The 18,950-nt window shown below is 34.6% G+C and overlaps 1 protein-coding gene across 2 annotated transcripts; it reads left to right on the top strand.

Annotated features, from left to right (window-relative positions):
* Window positions 1-32: 32 nt before the first annotated feature.
* Window positions 33-15,376, top strand: LOC148308735 (glycerol kinase 3-like). Of its 2 annotated transcripts, none has more exons than XM_088261230.1 (12): window positions 33-143; window positions 4,674-4,802; window positions 5,502-5,631; window positions 7,209-7,396; window positions 8,674-8,886; window positions 9,693-9,795; window positions 10,757-10,864; window positions 11,795-11,957; window positions 12,256-12,452; window positions 13,966-14,100; window positions 14,754-14,852; window positions 14,935-15,376. In XM_088261230.1, the coding sequence occupies exons 2-12, from the start codon at window positions 4,698-4,700 to the stop codon at window positions 15,027-15,029; spliced, it is 1,536 nt and encodes a 511-aa protein (XP_088117356.1). In that variant the 5' UTR covers window positions 33-143; window positions 4,674-4,697; the 3' UTR covers window positions 15,030-15,376. The 2 variants fall into 2 exon arrangements, with proteins under 2 accessions (XP_088117356.1, XP_088117355.1); XM_088261229.1 differs by lacking the exon at window positions 33-143 and adding an exon at window positions 4,003-4,180.
* Window positions 15,377-18,950: the final 3,574 nt, after the last annotated feature.

The raw sequence follows: 18,950 nt of genomic DNA, 5'->3' as shown, positions 1-18,950 counted from the left end.
TAAAATTTGAATTTGATTTTACGATCGCGTTCGGCGGGCAAAACACTTGCGCGCGCAACTCCTCCGAGAAGAAAACTGAAATTCTGTTGGACAATCCACGCGGCTAAGTCTGCAGATGGCTAACCGAGGTGGCTTATTCAAAGGTATGCCGTTATTTTATTTTGAAATCTGCACTTTATAACAAACTATAAACTTATAACAATTTCTTTGAATTTTATTTATTGAAAATGTTTCTGTTGAATGCTTGCAATATTTAAATTTTTTTTAATATTTAATTACAAAGCAACATGTCCGTTAAATATTACGTACTTCAAAGTTTCACAAGACAAATGTTTTATTTCATTTCTTTGCTAAAAAAATCCATCAAATTCAACAAAATTGGCGTATTTTAGGATAAACTTAACGTCATGTGATAAAAAAAAATCTCTCACAAACGCCTTCATTTTTCTGGTTACTGATATGTTCACTTCTAGTATTTATTGTGTTTCTATTACATGTTCTGTTACTCACATAGACACATATATGTATATAGGTCTATAAAATAATGTGTATTAATATAGAGAGCAAAATCAACAGAAACATCATACAGTATCTACTCAATGAATTAGGGCCACCCATTATTTTTTTGAATACTCTGAAATCTTTTGGATTATTATATTTATTTTACATAAATACTTTAAGTTTTCTATTGACATCTAATATCATGTATATTACCTTCAATAATATGTAAAATATACCTGGATTATTTAAGCCTTTACAAAATTTCAAACCCTTTTTCTGAGAAAGGTCCCTAACTAGCACAGGTAGACAGATAGTTGAAAGTTCAAAAAATAGTCCTATCTCATTTATTAGTGAAGTTTCTTGAGTTCTGGTTGTTGTTTTGTTCAGAGAGGTTATATAGTTATCGTGTCTTGTGAAAAAAACTTAATTTTTAATTTTAGTGCATAAAGTATGATTTTTTTTTGTAAACACAAGTGTTTTTTTTGAAAAGGACAAAATGGGAAAAAGTAAAGACATTTCTGAGGACAAAAAGTCTAGTGTTATAGTGCTACTGAAATTAGGAATACTATCTAATAGAGAAATTTCAAAAAAAGAAAACGTTTCTCGTCAAACAGTGGACAGAATTTCAAAATCAATAAAAAATCAGTCACCCGCCACCAGCAATCGGCGAAAGAACTGTCGTAGGATTAGAAAAACGACACCGAGGACTGATCGAAAAATCGTTCAAAGTGCCTTAGAAAACCGTAGTGCATCAGCAAAAACATTAAAAATAAAATTGGAAGAAGAGGGTATAAATATATCGGTATCAACACTGAGGCGACGTCTTTACGAAGTAAATCTGAAATGCAGGCGCCCTGTAAAAGTACCAAAATTGACACCATGAATGAAAGCGGATCGATTAAAATGGGCCAGGCTACATCGAAATTACTCGGTAGATGATTGGAAAAAGGTATTTATTTAAATTGAGTTTTCAACATATCATTTTAGTAAATAATCTTTTATATTTAAATTAAACTTAAATTTTCATTATTTTTCAGGTCATCTTTAGTGATGAGTGCCGGTTAGAAGCCGTGACAGAGAGCCGTCGATTCGTCAGGAGAACACCAATGGAACGTTACAATGAGGCCTGTGTGGTAAAAGTTATCAAACACCCCCCTGCAACAATGATATGGTCATGTATTATTAACAATTTACCTGGGCCGTTGTTTTTCGTGGAACGAACAATGAACCAAAATTCCTATAAGCAGGTCCTCGAACGAATTTTATTGCCCTTCTACCATACACTCGACCCAACAGAAGGTCCATACACCTTCATGCAGGATGGGGCACCTTGCCACCGGGCTAAATCAATAATAAAATTTTTGTCTAACAAAAATCTGCCTTTGCTCCCCTGGCCTGGAAATTCTCCGGACCTTAATCCTATAGAAAACGTATGGAGCATGTTAAAAAATAAGGTATACTCATTTCCAAATCCGACAGTAGACTGTCTAAAAAAAAATATTCAAAAAATTTGGTCAGAAGACGAAGAAATAAAAAACATGATAAAACAGTGCATTTTAAGTATGCCAAAAAGAATTGAGGCAGTTATTTCTGCCAACGGTGGAAATACTAAATACTAACTATATTTATATAAAAATATATGCATAATTTAAGCGTAATAAAGTGTTCATGTGTAAATAAAATTCAATGTTGTTTTATTCAAGGTTTTCTCTGAGTTATTCCTGTTTGAATTGAGAAATTGCGTGAAATTCTGCGTGGCCCTAATTCATTGAGTAGATACTGTATGTAAGTATTTTGTACCTATTACTTTTTCAATACGTTTATCTTATTTTTTAATCGTATCAAACTAAAATTTGTATCCCAATGAAAGATTAACACTTTTTTAAATCCACTCTCCGTTGTGACGTCATATCACCGTATAGGCATACCTGCGTTACAGGTACTCTGCACAGGTAGAGAACCGTGCTTTAAAGTTTTACAAAGAGGGAGAGAGAGGCTCGTACAATTTTATTCTAAAACGAATGAGAAGGCAATATTTTCACCTTTCCATTCCATTTGTATCATCACTCGTAAAAATCATCTGTTTTTTAAAACGTAATCTGCCCGTGTGGGGAATTCAAGGTTATTTTTTTTATTATTGCTTATTATAGTAATAATAGGAATAGGTCAAATTAAAATTTCGTCATAGATGAAGTACATTTTTTATTCAAAATTTATTTCATAAATTTTGTTCTAAATTTATATTATACTTAGAATACGAAAAATGATCGAGTATATTCTTTATTCCTTTGGAGAAATATAATTTTACTTGTTTTCCTTTCAAACTGTTGATCATACATAATTGATCAAACCTCAACTCTTCACACAAACCAAAGTCTTTTAGAATCTTGTTTAGATCTGATTGTAAATAGTAAATAGGTGCACAATAATTTCAACAACACTGTACATCATATATTACTCATTTTTATAATAACTGATGTTGCTTGAATCAAATTAGGTATATTTTGTCGAACAGAACCAAAAAAAAAAGAAATTTTATGGCATTGTAAATAATCTGTGATCTACATTTATTTTTTTACTGGGTTATTTCCATAAGTCAACAGTATATTCTCGGCTTTCCAATTACCATTTTTTGGCATCAGCTATTGAATTTCAATATTTCAAAAAGTGTGCACGCTTCTGAAAATGAAGGTACAGGTGCAAGTGGCGGCTCCTGTGCATCAATATCGATGATAGTTGCTGTATCATGTTTCAACTGTATTTTAGAAAACAAAAAATCACGACGCAACTATCGGAAACCGTTGATATCAAAAGTGATGCATCCAGAAATTTAACTCGTCAAATTATTGACTATCTAATCGTCGCCTAAGATGTTCCCATTCAAAATTTGTTATCAATGTAAGCATTACGAACAAAAAAAGAGACCTGGATCAAAATTTTTAACTCGTGGCTTTCAATCCGATGACGCAAAACATTGAGTTCTTTGACGTAAAAACGTCGTTTTAGAAAAATTTAAACCATCAAAAGTAGTTTATAACGGTAAGATTTTCTGTCATAATTTGAAAATGCAGTTAAAACTCTATTCCTATCCAGCAGCCAAATTTCAGGCGCTAAATTTTATGCATGAAAAGTACCCCTTGAGACGGATTCTGACATCTCCCCAATAATTCAGCAACCTGTTTTTTTTAATTATCTAACGTCCATGTGATTCTGAAATCTAGCTACGGCTTATGCAACACCGCTTATCATGACCCTACTCAGGCTTCAACTTTTTGAGTTTCATGGCCTATGCCTACTCATAAGTGGATTTACTCTTTGTGTTTAAATTTACTATAATTTCATGTAATTTATGAGTGAAAATTCTAGGCAAAAACACTCGCTTCAGCAACCTGGTTCGATTTGACTTTACATTTATAAGTAGGTTTTAAGTAGGTACCGTTCTTGGATTTTTTTCATATTCTGGTAATACTTTTAAGTGTTACCTCATAATCATAGAAAAATGATTCAAATAAATGTCATTTTCGCGAGATTTTGAAGGGCCGACAGTCCGATAAAAAAGTAAATTTATAATGGTGAAGTAATTAATGATTGATATTAAATATGCAAAATGAGACAGTTCGGTCGATTTGGACCCCTAGTAGGGTCTATCGACGAGAGCACGTCCAGCGCTCGCTTTATGGTAAAACATTTATAATTGACAAATAACTTAGGTTATCTCTGTCGATGTTCTCATTTTCTTGGATGATCTCATGAAAGGGTTATAAAATCAGTTTGAGTAGTGCCAAAACTCACATTTCAATCGAATAATAACTAAAGATGAACATGTAAATTGAGTAATTTTTGTGGTGAATAAAAAAACTGCAAACCTTACCTCTTAAGCATTGAGTCTTTATTTAGATAATGTAGGGGAAAAATCGGTTCATTCGCCGTAGGATGGTTCAAATACAGTTTTGCATGTGTGTGTTTAAAAAAAATATATTATCCGATAAAAATAAAGATGTTTTAATAAATTATATAAAAATATATTGTATCCCATCAAATATATTCCATTCCTTAATCCAGCGCAGAACTGATAATCTTGCCTTCATATAATTGTTGATTAAGTTAAATAAATAGTAATAAGTAGTTAGTTTTCCCTATTCAATTAACCAAAATTGTCACTGTTTTTGCAGGTTTTTGCGGCAAGAACGTCCGAGATGTTGACTTATCATCAAATCCCCATTAAAACATATCACCGAAAGAAAGGATGGTCCGAACAGGATCCCCTGGAAATATGGAATGCAGTTCTGGAGTGCATAGAGGTACACTCATTCCCACTTCAGTTATCTCTTGCAACTCCTGTCACATCACTACAGTGATTCCCCATCACTATTTCCTGCGTACCACTACAAGAATAGTCTCAGACTTGGGTACCCCTTATTGCGGGCATGATAAATAAAAAATGAAATCAGTTTTTTTAACATTTATTACCATCAAAATACATATTCCTGATAACATTATTTCCAAGACTTTGAGTGTGTTCAAATACTTGTTCACAAATCTGGATTATCTCCACTTAAGAATTATTTTTTTAACATGTCAACATAGATGAAGAAGAATATGAAAGTCTGGGGATTTACAGGGCTTACGACCATCATAGGCTTAGTTAAGTGATCGCTTTACACATGTGTAACATTTACCAATTTTACCCATGATGACAACCACAGGACTAAAATTTTTGGAACTTTTTGATAATATTGATCAAACTCGTGACACAGTATGTGCGAGTTCACAACATCCATCTATGTTGGAATGAGGAAAGCTTTTATTAAGCGGGCTCTTTCCGTTTGTATGCATGATCCGAATCCAATCCTGGATTATATTCACATACTTGAGACCCGCCTGATAACATGAATTTAAAAATTTTATTTAGCTTACGATTTTACCAGTTATTTTATTTACAAAATTTTGAGTTTGTAATTTATATTACCTATAATTTGCAATTTTTGTTTAACATCTAGGTGTCCATAGACAACCTGCGCAAACTGGACATCAACCCGGGAGACATAGTGACTGTTGGGATCACTAACCAGAGAGAAACTACACTGCTGTGGAATTACAAGACTGGACTGCCTCTAGACAATGCTATTTGTTAGTATATTGGTTAAAATAACCCTACCTCAATGTATGGAAGTGAAGCATGGAGTAGGCAAAAGAAGGATGAAAGTAGACTGAATGCAGTCAACATGCTATCTTTCAGATGAATGTACAGCAAAACGATGTACAATAGAAGTTTGAATGGTGATATAAAGAATGAATGTAAGTCTGAAAAAAGCACTATCAATATATGTTGTAAAACATATATGGCTGACTAAGTTTTGCACCCACCACTTAGTCAAGCTGGAATAGAATTTTTTTATTATTATTTTAAAATTAAGATACATGTGTTGAGATGGTTTGGACATGTGGAATGAATGGATGAGGAAAGAAGAGTAAAACAAATTTATGAGACGATTGTAATTGAAAAGAGGAAAAGTGAGGAAAACTTGGCATAATTAAGTATTTCAAATATTTGAAAGAGGTCAGATCAAAAATCGGAATACATAATCAGTAGGTATGAATATGGTCAGCATGCTAAGCTACCATAGCGGAGGTCCCGGGTTCGATTCTCAGGTGGGGTCGAATAAATATAAGTGATTTTTTCACTCTAATATTTATTCAATATTACCCCGGACTGGTACCTTAGGCGGAGGGCTGATCGCCTTTCCTTCATGTGTTAACGATCAATATAACACTGCCTTTATATGATGCAGTGTCCTATACACCATTGGGGTGCGGATAAGGGTTTGACGAAGACATACTTCTGCAATGTTTGCAGAATATGTTGAGATTATGTTGATTGATATATTACATTCAATACAAAATATATTTGTAAAAATATTCAATAAAATGTCATAACAATAACGAAAAAATTCCAGTGACATCTTATGCTGAGATTCTACGGCTTGCAAAGGGTCATAAATAGGTAAACTTGTCTGGTACATTGTAAATAAGTATTGTTATCGAGAAATATTATGAAAAAAAAACCTGACGATTTTTCACGTACTTTTTGGATATTACCTTTTTTTAAATTACCTAACGTCCACGTGGCTCTGAAATCTAGCTACGCTTATGCAACACCGCTTCTCATGACCCTACTCAGGCTTCAACATTTTAAGTTTCATAGCCTGTGACTACTCGTGAGTGAATTTACTCTTTATGTTCAATTTCATGTAATTCATGAGTGAAAATTCTAGGCAAAAACACTCGCTTTGGATAATAACCCAAAGGTAGGGTGGTTATATACATGTGTGTGGTTGTTTGGCAGTTTGATAATGCCCTTACAAGGCAAAACAGCTATCATGAAATATAATATTTTAGATTTTTAATTAATGTTTTACTTAGTAAATACCACTATTTCTTAAAGTCTTCTGTGACACGTGTATCGATGCATTCCGAATCATTTTCAAACACCGTATGGTGTAACATACGGTGTTTGAAAATGATGGCATCGAAACACGTGTCACAGTAGATTTTAAGAAATAGATATATGTATTAAGTAAAACATTAATTAAAAATGGATAGATTTTACCACAAAGTGAATGCCGAATCAATTAATGAAAATAATATTTTAGTTTTGATTTATGTTTATGATTGTTTATGTAATTATTGAATGGTTTCCGTCGCAGTGTGGACGGACAGCCGCGGGGAAGAGATCCTGGACGAGGTGGGGCAGGAGTGGGTGTCGCACGCCACCGGGCTGCCGCTGAGCTCCTACTTCTCCGCCCCCAAGCTGGCCTGGCTGCTGCGCCACCACGGGCTGCTCTCCCCCGAGCTGGACTGCAAGGCGGGCACCATGGACTCCTGGCTGATATGGGTATTATTACATCACAACTAACTCGACAACTTCCCATCATTTATTTATTCCGATAAATTTAAATCAATTTATAATTGAAACACTAACTTTGTGATTTTCCATTTTATAATTGAAATGCGATCTCTCAGAAGAATGCGACAAAACGATGTATGATAGATGTGCGAATAGTGAAATAAGGAAGGAATGCAAAGCTGAGATAATCATTATTGATAAAATTAAGAAAGGTGCTTTGAGATGGTTCATTCTTCTCATAAATTTGTTTTACTGTTCTTTCCTCACTCATTCATTCCACATGTCCAAACCATCTCAACACATGTTTCTTAATTTTATAGATAATGCGTATCTTAGCCTTGCATTCATCCCTACCCCCACACCTAATGGCACTGCGTCAGATTGACGCAATATCAACTTGATTGACTTGGCATTTGGCTGGCTTAAGGTCATAAGCCTTGGGATGCTCAGATTTCCATCTTCTTTCATAAAAAAGATAGATATTTCATCTCAAGTTGATACATCTATAATATGTACAATTGTTTTTGACGCCGTCAGGAATTGGACCTGAGTCCTCCCTCACCGTAGCCAAACACGCTATAAAAAAATCAAACATCAAACTCTTGCAATCCTTCAAATCTTAGTACAACATGAGCTGTGGTATTGTGTAAGAGAACTCGAAAAAAGAAAATAGGTTTAATTTTTTTATTTCAACATTTAAAAATTCTTTGCCCCAAATAAATCTAAATGCCAGTTCAAGGCGTCGCGGGTTCGATTCCCGCCAAGTGCAAAATAAATTCAAGAAAGATTTATTTTCAATTGGTCTGGGTGTTTATGATATATTTTTCACATGTACTTTCCCTATCCTTACTATCCTACCTAGTAATTTCGTTTTGTTTCTGTTGTATACAAGGTGGTAGAAGATGATCAGTAATAATTCGCTAGTTCTTTGGCTTTGGGTTATTATAAATATATTGTGTCGGGTCGTGGTCCCGTGGTTAGTGTCACGGACTCTATAGTCAGAGTTTCCGGGTTCAAACCCATTCTACCACAAGTTGATACCTATTTTTAATAATGAGTCGCTTAGGCTAGCAGAAATAGTATGAATACAAAAATATGTAAACAATAAAAACACAAATATTTTTTTTTATTAAAAATATAATTGTAAATTACTAGGTAGCTCTAAGTGAGTGACCGGTTTCTAGGAGAGACAAATCTAGAATGTGCTTGGCGGTCCATGTGGCACCAACATACGCACATTTCTTACAGTTTTGTTTGTCCCGTAGAACCTCACGGGTGGTAGCAAGGGGGGACTGCACGTGACGGATGTGACCAACGCATCCCGCACCATGCTCATGGACATCGAGAGCCTGCAGTGGGAGCAGCGCCTCTGCGACCTGTTCGGGGTCCCGCGAGCCATCCTGCCGGACATCCGAAGCTGCTCCGAGATCTACGGCTACATCCACACCGGCTCGCTCACCGGGACGCCCATATCCGGAGTGAGTAGGTTGCAAGTCTCACTGCCTATTCAATTAAAGGTGGGGACTGACCGGAGTCATTTTGTCATAACGTAACACGTTACGATGCTAGCATTCGTATACTCAGTACAGCGAGCCAAGTGCTCCTTCCGAAGTCGGATGCTCGCTGCGAATGTTGCGTTACAATGAAATGCTCCGGTCAGTCCCCACCTTAATACGATCCCTTCATTCCAATAGTCATGACAATTCCACCACACGGTGCAATTATGACGTCTTATACATTATTTTTGACATCTCAACATAGATGAAGAAGTCTGGGCATTTACAGCGTTTATTACCGTCATAGGCTGGTTTTAAGAGATTACTTTGCACACATGTAACATTTTCCAATTCTACCCACAATTAATTAATAACCACAATATTCAGATTCTTAAAATTTCTAGATATATTGATCAAACTCAAAACACAGTATGCGAGAGTTTAATAGAGACATCTATGGTGGGATGAGGAAAGCCATATTCTAGATATAGGATTTCTGGATATATGATCTTAAATTATCTTTTTTTGCATACATAAATATATCTGCATGTAAATAAACATGTCTCATACGGACAATTATTGAATAGAAGAAATGATTACAACAACATACTTATAATAATCAATCTTTTAAAATAAATTACTGATCCTACTAAAATAAAAAAAATTAAAAACCTTAACAATAAAATTGACACCCTATACATATTTATTGACAATAATGAATCTTTGACATTTTGTTACTTGTATATTTGTCCTTAATTTATGCACGTATTTTTGTTGTAAATATTCAGTGTTTGGGGGATCAGCAGGCTGCATTACTGGGGCACAACTGTAAGGAGTTTGGACAGGCGGAGTGCACGTTTGGAACTGGAACCTTCCTACTCTATAATACAGGTATGTTACTGCGGTTATTCTGTGGAAGAAGTTTAATAAATAATTACATTTTCAACATCTCAGCATCGGTAAAGAAGAATATGGGAATCTGGGTGTTCACAGATTTTAACATGTCATAGGCTGGTTTAAGCGGTCACTTTATGCTTGTGTAACATTCACCATTCCACTCATAATTGACAACTACGCTTTAACCTTTCCAGGAGTACAAAAATTGATGTCCAACTTTCTCTGTTGAGTGGATTCTTTTTACATGAAAACAATTTTTTTTCTCATTAAATCAATGTTTTATGAAGACAGAAATATGTTGAAATAATAAATAAAATAAAAACACCTCTTTGAAATATTTTTAAATTATGACAAAATTACACACAAATATCCACAGATGTCATTGGTATACAAGTTACATCATACTAACTGACAGACGGACTTCGACGTTCATTTACGTCAATACTCCCGGAAAGGTTAAAAAAATTTGGAACTCATGCATAAAAATAACAAGGAAAAACCAAAACCAAAACAAGGATAACAAGAAAAGTCAAACCCAAAACGTTGTAAATAAATAATTGTCTCTAGTTCATTTGCTTGTATATTATTGAATTCAAGATTTACGTCACTCAATGAATGATAGTTTATCCTAACTGTTGAAATGTAAGATTAGGACTTTCCAAATTGTAAAATAAAGTGTTCTAACCCTAATTTTTGTTTTGATAGTAGTTTGTCAATCATGTATCCCTTTTTTATTCCTGGCCAATGTTAGACATAAAAATTAAATTATATTCACTTTATACAGCCAACATGAACATACAAAATACATAAATATTGACAGTTTTACAGCCGGTTTCATGAGCTATATATAGACTGAGATTACAAACGTGGAAGTGTTTGACAAAATTTCAATATTTAAAAAAAAATGTAAAAAATGATTGAAGAATGCAATATTGATTTTTTTTTTAATTTTCAGGAACTTCCATTATCAGATCTAAGAATGGCCTCCTAACGACTGTAGCTTTCAAGTTGGGGCCGAATGCTCCTACAATATATGCCTTGGAGGGTGCTGTGGCAAATGCTGGTACACATTTTTTTATGTATTCTTATTTAAAAAAAATCCATATTGTTTTGTCTTTTATATCATCGAAATAGCAGTTGGCACTTTCTTTTTTCAACTCTTATTCGCATCCAATGGTCCATAGGACACTGTATAACATTGACGCAGAATTATTGATAATGACAATTAATGTCATTAATTACATGTAGCTAACCCAGATTTGTGAAGAAAGATTAGGACATTTAAGCAATTAATATACTCAGGGGTTATCCCCATTGTTTTATTTCAATCAAATTAATTATTTTTGGAATACTTTGCTTCAGAAATAAGTATTGACCTTCTCCTCCCTGTGATATGTATTTACTACTACTCGACTTTCAAAATGAGAATATCGATATAAAATATAATAGATACCGGCTCGCAATTTTTGTATTCCTCCCTAATATAATTATGTAATACATGAAAAGATTAATATATAAATATATTCATGTGCAGCGGCGGAAATAAATAATTTGTGAAAAAATCGGGGATAAAAACACCAATACACAAACGTCTCTCATGACATTATACGCGCACGTCGTAACGAGTTTACTGCACCAGTAGTGCGCAGATCGTCTTACGCGTCGGTCGCGTTGCTCCGCTAGCTATTGCGGCTACTTGCGATGTATTATTTTTCTCGTTTTCATATAATTACCAGAGCTAACATTTGTAACATAACAAATTGTTATATTTCAACTTCAACTATGGTCAATAAAAGCAACATTTAGGAATATTCATGTTTTTCCCGTTTTTAAACCACATTTTCATATGGTTTACAAATTCAATTATTTGATCATGCTGCGCAACAATCAGTAATTAAATACACATTCCGAACAAAATACATATCACCGGTGCAGGCGGAAGTTTTTGGCACCGTAAGGGAAGGGTTAAGTGATAGAGTGGTGGGTTTTGCAGGCGCCGCGCTGGAGTGGCTGGAAGGGCTGGGGCTGGCGGAGGAGGCAGAGGAGGCCCGCTGCTCCCCGCGTCCCGCGCCCCCGCCCCCCGAGCAGGGCCCCGTGCTGCTGGTGCCCGCCTTCTCGGGCCTCTACGCCCCCTACTGGCGCAGGGACGCCGGAAGGTAAGCACTATTTTGATTGCCTTTGTTATTTTAAAATTTCAAGTCCGCCTACGTAGTGTTATGGTCAGCACGCTCAGTTCTGGAGGTCCCGGTTTAGATTCCAAATTGCAAAATTAATTCAAGAAAGATTTATTTTTAATTGGTCTGTGTGATGTATTTTTCACATTTACCTTCCCTATCCTTACTATCCCACCTGCAGACAAGCATCTAAGATAGACGCTTTGCGGGTTATTCCTTTAAAAAAGAAAGAAATATGTGTATTGGTGGAGTGAGCCTGAAAGGGTGGGTGTTGTTGCAGCATCCTGTGCGGGGTGTCGGAGTGCACGGACGCGGCGGCGGTGCGGCGGGGGGCGCTGCTGTCCTGCGGGCTGCAGACGGAGGCGCTGCTACGGGCGCTGCGCCGGGACCTGCGCCTCCCCCCGCCCCCCTCCCTCCTGGCTGGGCGGCGCCACCGCCTGCTGCAGGCGCAGGCCGACTGCACCGGAATACCCATAGGTAAGCTGCATAGAACAAGAGACAGGCGCCGTGGCGTAGTTGGGAAGATGCTCGACTGCGAAACTGGCGTCGCGGGTTCGATTCCCACCAAGTGCAAAATAAATTCAAGAAAGATTTGTTTTCGATTGGTCTGCGGGTGTTTGTGATGTATTTTTCACATTTACCTTCCCTTTCCTTACTAAAAAATTGGAGGCTTTGCGGGTTATTCCTTTAAAAAAATAAAAGTTGGGTATCAATCTGACATCACGTTGATTCAACTTGTTGCCCTAATGCCTTCAACACATCCAACATTGGCAGCCATCTGGCAAGTCTTGGAGATCTGGAAGATGATAGTTGACCATCCTACACATATGGGCGTACGTAATACGCACAATAATTTTTATGAACCATTCCATGCTAACCTGTATCACGTACGGACAGTAGAAAAAATATATGTGCCAAAAATATTTCATGAGTACCGGATACACATCTGGACGAGATAGAGAGAGGGTACGCGATAATGAGGAAGTACATCAGTTCCATCCTAAATGCACCTATTATGGTACAAAATTTTGTTTAGTATGAATACAACAAACATTGTTTTCATAAATCTCTAGAAAAAAAAATATAATGGCGTCAAGTAGTAAAGACGTTGGACCAAAGAAGAGAAGAGAAACAGAATAACTGAGAAGTTTTCTGATTATTTTTTGTATTTATATAGTTATTGCCTAACTCTAATTTGATAAATTTGCTGTATATATATATATATATGTATATATATATATATATATATATATATATATATATATATATATATATATATATATATATATATATATATATCCGCCTCCGTAGTGTAATGGTCAGCACGCTCGGCTACCGTTCTGGAGGTCCCGGGTTCGATTCCCAAGGGGGGTAAAATAAATATAAGTGATTTTTTCACTGTCATATTTATTCAATATTACCCTGGACTGGTTCCTGAAGCGGAGGGCTGATCACCTTTCCTTCATGTGTAAACGATCAAGATAACACTGCGTTTATATGACGCAGTGCCCTACGCACCATTGGGGTGCGGATAAGGGTTTTATTATTATATATATATATATATATATATATATATATATATATATATATATATATATATATATATATATATATATATATATATATATATATATATATATATATATATATATATATATATATGTATATATGTTTGCTTTGAGTAATAGAAGATATTTTGTTTTACGGCCCGGTGTAAAAATTTTAAAATCTAAAATCTTTTAGATTTTAGAATTTCTAAAATCTGGCCCGGCTGTTGAAAAGGTTGGCCACCCATGGTTTAATTTCTTGTCATGTTTGCTTTGCTGTGTAGCAGATAGGTCACTATAATACGAAAATATTATTGATTCTTCTCTGTCATCATTCTTTCAATCTGAAATGGCCCGTGTTAAATTACATTTCTTTAACAAACTACACCATAGTCAATGTATTAATAGTTTAACGATGGTGTATTTTTTTTCTTTTATTATAGTGCGACCACACCAAACTGAATGCTGGGCTCTAGGAGCTGCCATGGCGGCTGGGCTGGCTCCAGGGATAGACGTGTGGCCGCAGCACGCTCCTCCCTCTCCATCCGATACCTTCTATCCCACAACTACAGCACACGGTAAATGCTACGCCTTTTCTTTATCAAAATTTAAGAATGGAGCTAGTGGCTTTGCTCAGTCGACTGTTTGGCAGGGGTGTGCATTCCATATAGGCAGAAAAGCAGTGCCTATCCTAACTTACTCAAGTGACATATAAAAACGCAACCAGTACCTACCCTACCTTACTAAGTATGTAGTACCTAGCTTACCTTACTAACAACCCTGCCTACCTTTATTAATCCTCTGTAATTAATCTTAATCAGTCTCCCTCTGTGTAATGGTCAGCACGCTCGGCTACCATTCTGGACGTCCTGGGATCGATTCCCAGGGGGGGTTAGATAAATATAAGTGATTTTTCACTCTAATATTTATTCAATATAACCCTGGACTGGTACCTGAAGCGAAGGGCTGATCACCTTTCCTTCATGTGTTAACGATCAAGATAACACTGCGTTTATATGAAGCAGTGCCCTATGCACCATTGGGGTGCGGATAAAAGTTAGAAGAAGGAAAAGATCCTATCTCACCCGCGTGACATATAAAATCGCAACCAGTACCTACCCTACTTTACTAAGTAGCACCTAGCCTACCTTACTACTCTACCCTATTTAATTCTCTGTGCACGTAACTGACTGTCGGCAATAGTGAAAACGTTCATTTTGTATCTTTTCAGAACGAGAAATGATGTACAAAAAATGGGAGATGGCTATCCAACGAAGTTTCAACTGGGCTTCCAAAGATCAACGCTTGCACAACGATACCGATCCTAGAGGTACCTACCACTACTTTACGTTGTGTTGACGCATAGTCACTGCCATTCCGCAAGATCCTAAAATGACCTCTTTTGATTTCAGTAATCCGCGAAAGGAGAATATACTCGTCAATCCCGGCCGGCATCTTCATCACTTCCACCTGCCTGCTCTTGCTAGTCGCTAGCAAGCTCAAATAAGTCACAACAAATGTGTATCATAGATTCTAGAGCTTCGTACATAGCCACAATTAGGAAACAATTCGAGCGACTGCTGTAGTTATACATACATAGTGTATCAAATATAAAAACAAATATTTATTTACTTTTAAGAACTTAGTCTAAGGTGAAAAGGGTTACGTACAGTACGGGGCGCAAAATGGCGTAAGAAAATGTTTAAAAAAAGGAAACGTTTTGGAAAGACAAAATTTTATGGAGATAAATAATGATAGGTAATTTATTTTAACATTTTTATTTTGTATGTATGTTCGTTATCTCTTTTAAGCCTTTCATTACATCACACACACATATATATATATATATATATATATATATATATATATATATATATATATATATATATATATATATATATATAAATACCTTATAAATTATATACCCAGAAAATACTATCGGCTTCTAAAAGGCTTCTAAATTTCATAAGGGTTTCAGTATGTAATATCTCATTTTAATAGATTTATATTATCCACTGACACTTCGTGATGGAATTGCATTTTTAATTTATTATTAGATTAAAACCAATATTTTTAGCTTTTCCACTTTTAAAATTATATTATATCAAATATATTATAATTATATTATTTTAAAATTATATCAAATCATGGTTATCAACTCCTGCCTTCTTTTATATATAACATAACAATTTGTATAGCCTCTCACCAGTCTGATGATGTCGGTAACGACGAAACCCGGTCGCTGGTCAAATAAAAAAAAGTGGAAAAGCTAAAAATATTGGTTTTAATCTAATAATAAATGTAATATCTCAATATTTTGAGTGTGTCCAAATCTTTGTTCACAAATCTGGGTTTTATTAACTTAAGAGTATAATATAGATGAAGAAGAATACGGCACAAACTTACTCTATTCCACTATAAATGGTGTCGAGAACTAGCATGTGAATTTTATTATTTTTATTATTAATATTTGAATAATGTGGTTGTCAATCATGGGTAGAATGGTGAATGTTACAAGTGTATTAAGTGATTACTTAAACTATCCCGTGACAGATTGTGAACCCTGTGAATACCCAGACTCCCATATTCTTCTTCATCTATGTCGAGATATCAGTATGTTGTATTGCTGTCCCAAAATTCATCATTCTTCTTCTGACTCTTATCCGCACCCAATGGTGCATAGGGCACTAAATCGCATCGACATAGTATTATCTCGCTTGTTGATCACAAGAAGGCAAGGTGATCAGTCCTGCGCCTTCGGTTCCGTTCCTGGGTGAATAAATCATACATATTTATTTTTACCCCCTAGGAATCCAATCCCGAACCTCCAGCATGGTAGCCAAATACGCTCTTACCACTGCACTGTAGAGGCGGATATTCTTTAGCTAGCTCTCTATCATTTTATTTTTAATATGTGTGTATAAATAAACCTGTAAAAATTCTACCCATGTTGACTCAGCAGACTTTAAATTATTTTTTTATTTTTTTACCTATTCTTTTAGTACACTAATTTATTTTTATAAGCTGCATGTTGTTTTGTTGCAGAGGTCACATGCTTATAATTTTGTAAGCATAGAAGAATAAAAGAAAGTTGTTCATTTATTTTGAATTATTTTTTTGGTTGTATCTGAAGAATTAAAAAAAAAAATTAAACTAGGAAAATTGAAAGCAAGTTATTCTTATTTCCACTTGCGATTTGTAAATGTTACCTTAAATATTTAACTATGACCTATCTAGTCTTAGGTTCATTTTTTATTTAGTTAGAATAACCAATAATTGACGATACCAATTCTCCAACACATCAATACTCGTAATGTATACTCAAATTCAAATCAAACCGAATACACAAACAATTCATCACAAAATGTTTCAACTAAAACATGAGAATATAATTAGTTTAATTTGTAATTAATTTGATGTTCAATGGTGATACATATTAGAGTACAATGTGATACATTGCTTAATTTATTTATCGAAAATATTTATCCGTCTTCTGCATATCCCATCAAAAAAATTATCCATTTATTGCATTTTTCGCAAAATATTAAACATTTTTTAGTTTAACTTCGAAGTATAAAGTGTATACTTTAAAATAATTTTTTGATTTTTTTGGGCTTCTTTAGGGTGTCTTAAAACCGACTTTCACTAAGAATTTCAAATAATTTCCATGTCCACCTTGTCATCTTCAGGACTCCGAGTATGAGGGGCTGTTGAGTTCTTCTTCTCGCATCGTCATTCTTGACGAAGTCATACCACTAAAGGATTTAACTCCATTATACTTTTTTCCATTGGTCTTTTAAAAGAGTGTTCACAAATACATAATCCGCATTCCATTTGGTAGCTGAAATTGAGGCTGAATAAAGAAATTAAGCCCCATTTATGCCGAAATGTGATCTAAAATCGTATCAAAAGAGTAAACGCTTGCCAACATAGTCTAAGCGGGCATTTTTGAAATATTATGTTCCATACATAATCTCTGTATTCTGCGTTGAAATTAAAACATGTTCCCAATTCAATTATATGCATTTCATCAAAAAAGTCTGTTTTCAGACACCATTTAGAAGACAAACAAACCAAGTAGCCTCATTTCCTGCTGTCCTACCTCATACCATTAGACTTCTTACGCTAGTCGCACTTTACACTTATGTATGTCAACTAGACAATAAAAATGGATCAAATAATTATTGTAAAAAATCCTTTTTTAAATGGAACAAATTATGTTTGAGATTTTCTCTTCCAAGAAGGCGAAATTATAAGTATTAAAGAGAGAAATAAATGTGTTCAATTATATTTCTATTTATTATATATGGATAATTTAATAATAAGAACCAAGAAATACATATTCCACACATTATTTTCCTCTAAATCAATTCCTAATATTGAATTCTGTGCGGTAAATTACAATCCTTATGTGCAACTATTAAAAAAAACATGCTATACAAATTTTTAATTAAATTTATTTTCAATGATCTAATGAGGAATAATTTCTGTCTTACATATTCACATTCACAACATGAATGGAAATACTGTCCCCTTACATGTTCATAATATTCACAACATTTACTGCTTCCGTTCAATATCGCCTCAGATTTTATTAGTAATGGGCAAATGTGTTTTCACAAAAAAAGTATTCTGATTAGTTAGTGAAAGTTCATTATATTTAAATAAATTTAATTGACTTTAATCCATTGTTGAATTGTGAAATTTGATTTGATTTACTTTTTTTTACTGGTCTAACATCTTCACTGAAAAGGTAATTGTTTTATATTTTCAAATTTATATGTCTGAGAGTAATTTTTATTCTAGTCATCAGATGTTATCGGAGTTAGGAATATATTGTTGTTATATATGTAATTATGATCATTGTTTGTGTTGTTATTATAATTTTTGTATTTCTTTTGCTTATTCATAAATGTTATCCAAAAACTAACCTGACTATTACTATTTAATCAATTACCCGAATTTCACATTTCATAATTTAAAATATTTTATTGATCTATCAATCGCGAAAGTCTGTGAATTAGTTGAAGTTGTTATTGAACCTTTTGATATAGATTGCATGGCACTCCTCGGATCAAACACATTCAAACACCTGTTGAATGACATCAAGTAATTAGTGTTCATCTTGATTAATATTTTCATACATTTTAGAGATATTCTACATCATGGGTGGCCAACCTTTTCAGCAGCCGGGCCAGATTTTAGAAATGACATTTTACACCGGGCCGTTAAACAAAATTTCTTTTTTTATTCAAAGCAAATATATATACATACATGAGAATCAAACAAATTTGTTAAATTAGAGTTAGGAAATACAAAAAATAATCAGAAAATTTCTCAGTTCTGTTACTCTTCTCTTCTTTGGTCCAACATCTTTACTACTTGACGCCATTATATGGGTCTTGAAATTGTTACGATAGTGAAATAC

The sequence above is a fragment of the Brachycentrus maculatus genome, unplaced genomic scaffold, assembly GCF_059751285.1.
Source record: "Brachycentrus maculatus isolate JH-2025_06_01 unplaced genomic scaffold, ASM5975128v1 h1tg000152l, whole genome shotgun sequence".
NCBI lineage: Eukaryota > Metazoa > Arthropoda > Insecta > Trichoptera > Brachycentridae > Brachycentrus > Brachycentrus maculatus.
The sequence above is the reverse complement of the archived record's forward strand: the minus strand, read 5'-3'. Positions and strand labels throughout refer to the sequence as shown.